At 62.6% G+C, this 4,816-nt stretch overlaps 2 protein-coding genes across 2 annotated transcripts; one reads left to right on the top strand and one right to left on the bottom strand.

Annotated features, from left to right (window-relative positions):
- Positions 1 to 54: 54 nt before the first annotated feature.
- H696_02416 (hypothetical protein) lies at positions 55 to 258 on the top strand (the record flags this gene model as incomplete). The annotated part of the gene is made up of 1 exon (XM_009496318.1): positions 55 to 258. A coding segment is annotated over one exon (204 nt), but the record flags the coding sequence as incomplete, so codon positions are not given.
- A 457-nt stretch (positions 259 to 715) lies between these two features.
- Positions 716 to 4,274, bottom strand: H696_02417 (hypothetical protein). The gene is made up of 10 exons (XM_009496319.1): positions 4,096 to 4,274; positions 3,785 to 3,982; positions 3,322 to 3,639; positions 3,170 to 3,247; positions 2,921 to 3,004; positions 2,626 to 2,796; positions 2,388 to 2,471; positions 1,550 to 2,254; positions 1,297 to 1,380; positions 716 to 1,107 (listed from the first exon to the last, which is right to left on the bottom strand). The coding sequence occupies exons 1-10, from the start codon at positions 4,112 to 4,114 to the stop codon at positions 938 to 940; spliced, it is 1,911 nt and encodes a 636-aa protein (XP_009494594.1). The 5' UTR covers positions 4,115 to 4,274; the 3' UTR covers positions 716 to 937.
- Between the last annotated feature and the right edge of the window lie 542 nt (positions 4,275 to 4,816).

The following is a 4,816-nucleotide window of genomic DNA, read 5'->3' on the forward strand; positions in this document are numbered from 1 at the left end:
CTCTCTCTCTCTCTCTCTCTCTCTCTCTGCCCCCCTTCCTCCCTCCGCTCCCAGGGCAACCTGCTCAATTACAAGTCCTGCGACGAGGTTTGGCAGCTCACTGTCAAGGATGCGGTCTTCCGGGGGACTGACAGCGCTGCCGGTCAACAGGATGGCACTCCTCCCCCCTCGGCCGGCGGACCCGGCACCCCGCTGACCATCAGCTGCTTGCAGATCGTGGCAGTGCCGGTGCCGCCCAACTTCCGTCCCGCCAACTAGGCGCCCAAAGTTGGAGGTCTTCCGCTGCCCTTCTCTCCTTCTGATATCCGCTTTTGCTGGCCCCCCCCAGGCGGATGCCCTCTGTCTGTGTCCTGCCCCATGCCCGATTCCCCCCCCCCGTATGAGACGCCAGCCTGTATATTATCACTACATCGGCCAGTTACGAATCCGTCCGACAGTCCCCCCTTCCCCTTTCTCCCCGACTTTGGTCCCTCGACGCTGTTTCATCACCTTCAGCCCCTTCCCCCTTGCCTGAGTACATCGCCCCTGTATAGGTCGACGATCGGGCAGCCATGTGTGAGGGTTTCCCGACCTGCCTACGTCACCCGCATGCGTGTCTACTCATGGGCATTTTGTACTCCCCCCTTCCCCCCCCCCCTCTCCCCCCCTCTCCGCCACACCCCCTGTGAGCGAAGCACCAATACAAAAAGCCACATAAGAAAATGTAGCAATCACCTTCTTCACATTTGCGCTCCACATATGTGCGTGGATAGTTTATTGTTCATCGGTGATCGGGAAGGCTCTCTGGAACCCCCTGCCTGTTGATGCGTGTGTACAGGATCGAGTGTGCGTGCACGCGCGATCATGCTCATGCCGGTTGTGGTTGCACACGCAACGTCGGGCGCATGTCGCATGTATGCATGCTCCGCCGCGCTGCTGGGGCACTGAGCATCCTTTCTTACAAGCCAAGATAGGCCAGACGCTCGTTGTTCTTCAGCGCGTCGAACAGGACAGTTTGGCCAGATCCATCTAATCCCGGATTGTTGGAGAGCTCCAGGTGCGTGAGGCGCTTGTCAGCGGAAATGTGCTTGGCCAAAACGATGGCACACTCTGTGGTCAGCTGGCAGTCTGAGAGGGAGTGTGAGTGTGTGTGTGTGTGTGTGGCGGCGATGGCGGTGGCAGTGGTGACGGGGGAGGGGGCAGGGGAGTGTGGAGTTAGCATATGCCAAGTGCAAGTTGACAAGTATCCGAGAGGGATGAAGGAGGAGGACAGTGCTCGTGGCGCCTCGGCCGGTTCATTTGTGGCATGGCACATACTCTTGAGGATGAGAGAGGCGAGCTTCTTGTTCTTGATGACAGAGGCCGACAAGAGCGACATGGCTTCCGCAGTGATCGGATTGCCTGGAGACAGATGGTGTCAGACACAGTGCGAAAGGCCAAGGGGGGGGGGGGGGGAAAGGAGGGCTGAGAAGGGGTGAAGAAAAGGCGAAAATGGAACGAAAGAGGAAGCAGGCGATCTCCGTAGTGGAGCCTGGGAAGCCAGGGCACAGCACGCCGACACGATGCATACCTGACAGATCCAGCAGAGAAAGGTTGGGCGCGGTGCGGATGCCGTTGGCCAGGGCGGCCACCCGGTCCGGGGTCAGGTCCGACTCGGCAAGACGAAGGACACGAAGGGCCGTCGCGCGAGGGAGGGCATCCGCCAAAGCAGCGGCACCCTGCAGACGGAGACCGCCGGTCTTGGAGATGTCCAACACGCGCAGGATGCGATTATTTTCCAGAGCTCGAGACAGGATGGCCACACCATCCGAGCCAAGGGGATTGTCGGCCAAAATCAAAGCACGGAGGCCGGCCGGGCCGGAGAACGAATCGGCGCCGCCAGCGCCGCCAGGGCGATCATCCGAGTCACTGTCGCTATCGTCCTCATCACTGCTGCTATCCGCAGCACGATGGCCGGCACCGGACCCCCGGCGACGTGACGAGCTAAATGCCTCGCCCAGTGCGCCGAAGGCCCCGCCAAAGAAGCCACTGCTCAAGGGGGACGCCTGTGACGGGGGAGAGCCGTAAACCATGCCACCGGCAGACTCAACATCACCGGAGGAACTCCGGGGGTTGAGGATGCGCGCCAGATGGCGGGTTGCCGTGGCGGAGATGTTGGTGCGCGAGAGATCCAGCTCCTGCAGACGGAGGACCGAGCCAGCTGGCGAGGATCCATACAGGCGAACATACATGGCATCGCACAGGAGAGCCACGCTGTCATCGCCCAATGGGTTACCTGATGGCCGAGGAGGGGGGGGGGAAGGAGGGAGGGAGGGGTCCCGAGGAATGTCATCAGTGGGGAGGTGTCGGGGAAGAGCATGCTGACGGGAGAGGAGGAGGAAGAGGGAGAAACACATGGCATGGCGCACCACTGAGATTGATGGCACGGATGCAAGAGTTGTGAAGGAGAGCATTGGCCAGAGCACGGCTCCCATCAACACGGATCAGATTATCTGCGCACGAGGCGGAGGCGAGGTGATGGCGGCGGGGAAGGGGCGGGGGCCACAAAGTAGGGTGAGTTTGCCAGGTGAGGAGGGGGGAAGTTCAAATCGGGGCCGAGCGAGCAGGAAGGGCGAAAAGCCGGGCTGTGGTCGGGAGAAAGCGCACTGGCAAGACTGAGAACCTCGAGAGAGGTGTTTTGCCCGAGCCCAGTGGCGATGATGGCCGCCGAGGAGCCGAGCATGCGGACGTTCTCCAAATAAAGGGAGCGGATGGTCTTGCTGCTCTTCAGCCCCTCAGCCAGAGCGGTGAAAGTCTGAGCCGAGAGGGTTTGGTTGACTGGGGGCAATCGAGAGGCAAGAGGGGGGAGGAGGGGAGGAGCATTAGAGCCATGGAAAGAGACGGCGATGTGGCATTGTGAGGAGGAAGGGGGGGGGGGAGGGGGGAGGAGGCGTGATCGCACAAGACAGGTCAAGCGTCCGGAGGGAGGGCAGCTGGAAGAGGGTATTCAGAAGGGGGAGCCAGTCGGGGCTGGGCGCATCGACGCCTGGGTGGTGGATCGGCGATGTTGACAAGTGACGAGAGGGGCAGTGGTGATGGGGTGTCAGAGAGAGAGAGAGAGATGGAGAGCCAAGTAGGGAGGGGGTGGCGACACGCTCAGACACAGGAGGCCACTGGGGGAGGAGGCAGGGACGCCAGGGGGCATGCGCACGGTTAAAGTAGGCCTCCTTGAGGGAGGTGTTACCGGAGAGGGCCTCGGCCAGCATGGGCAGCTGGCGCTTGGCCGAGGCTGAAAAAGCGCGGAGTTAGTGACGATGGCAGATCTTTCTCCATGTTGTGGATGGGGATGCAAGCAGGGCGCACCGGAGAATTGGAGAACCGAAAAGGAAGATCCTTCGCCAAGGAGGGAGGCCGCGGCACCCTGCTCGGGCCAGGCCCCGTCAGCGGAAAGGGTGGCATTTTCGGCGGAGCTGCTGGCGCTCGGCCCGCCGGCCATCAGCGCAGTATCATCACCCGAGGGGATGGACTCGACCGGGGCATCTTCTTCCTCATCGGACGAGGCCGGCGTATCGTGCCAGTTGCCGGCCAGCGGGCCGGCCGCTTTGGACCGGCTCGGGGGAGTCCCTACCCCGGGTGGGACCAGCGAGTGACGCTTGGCATGGCTGTACTTGGAGGTGAAGCCTGTGCAGGAGGAAGCCACCAGGGGGGGGGGGGGGGGGAGAAGTGTCAAAAGCACAGATGGGAGAAGACTCGCCACCATGGCATCGATCGGCCGGGCGAGGCGACCGAGAGGCCAAGAAAGGGCAAAGTGTGTGCGCGCGCGTACGGCCGGTTGGCTGGTTTTGGGTGGGGGTGGCCGAGTAGGCGTTGGAGCCCGAGGTGGCAGCACGCGCGGCAGCCGAGGCACCGCCTTGCAGGCGCGCAGCACCGGCATAAGCCGCGGCGTATGAGCATCGAGATGTCTTCTGTGACCAGTTGGGAGAGAGCTCAACCGCGAAGAAGTCGATGGAGTTTGTTGGATGAGCTTGTTGGATGGCGCGGGTCAATGGCCTGGGCGTGGGAGAGAGAGAGAGAGAGAGAGAGCGAGGGAGGGTGGGAGAGAGGCCAGTCTGCCTGGCTGATGTATGGGGCCCGAACCTGATTCACTTTTCACCATAATAAAGGAATTTGGAGAAGGGGGAGGGGCGGAGGAAAGCCGCAGAGGGAGAAGGGGGGGAGAGGGTAGAAAGAAGAGAACTAGGGACAAGGGCACAAGAGTGCAAAGGTGCAAAATAGGGAGGAGAGGGGGTGCTAGGGTGCTGGAAGCTCACGCCAGGGGCGCCAGCCCTTCAGGACAAGGCAAGATGGCACCAAGTGGAGACAGAATTGCGAGAGGAGTAGGAGGGGGGAGGGGGGGGGAGGGGAGGGGATTCGCTTTCCCCAGGCCCGGGCGGGTGGGAGAGCGTGAGCAGAGGGGGAAGCTTGTCCACCGGGGCGCCGGGGATATTTCAAAACAATCCATTTGCATACCTCCGTCCTGCATCCGCCCTCCGACAAGAAATCGGACCGAGCCAAGAGACCGCCCATCTCCGGGATTCCCTGTGGCACCTTGCCTCCTGGGGGGTACCCCCGCCCCCCGATTCTGGGCAGCTCCGGAGCTGGTTGCGGGGCTCAGCGAATATGTGAGTCGGCCCCTCGGCCCCCCCCCCCCCCCCCGGGGCGTTCCCGGAGGGGGGAGAGGGCGCAGGCGTTAATCGAAGACCGATGGGCGCGGCCAGGCATTGGCCCGGAGCACACCCGGCCTCAAAGGGCAGAGGGTCTTGCGCTCGTCAGGCCCCTGGGGGATCTCTGTGCCAACAGTTGGCTGCCTGGACCTGTG

This window comes from Fonticula alba (genome assembly GCF_000388065.1).
Source record: "Fonticula alba strain ATCC 38817 unplaced genomic scaffold supercont2.3, whole genome shotgun sequence".
NCBI lineage: Eukaryota > Rotosphaerida > Fonticulaceae > Fonticula > Fonticula alba.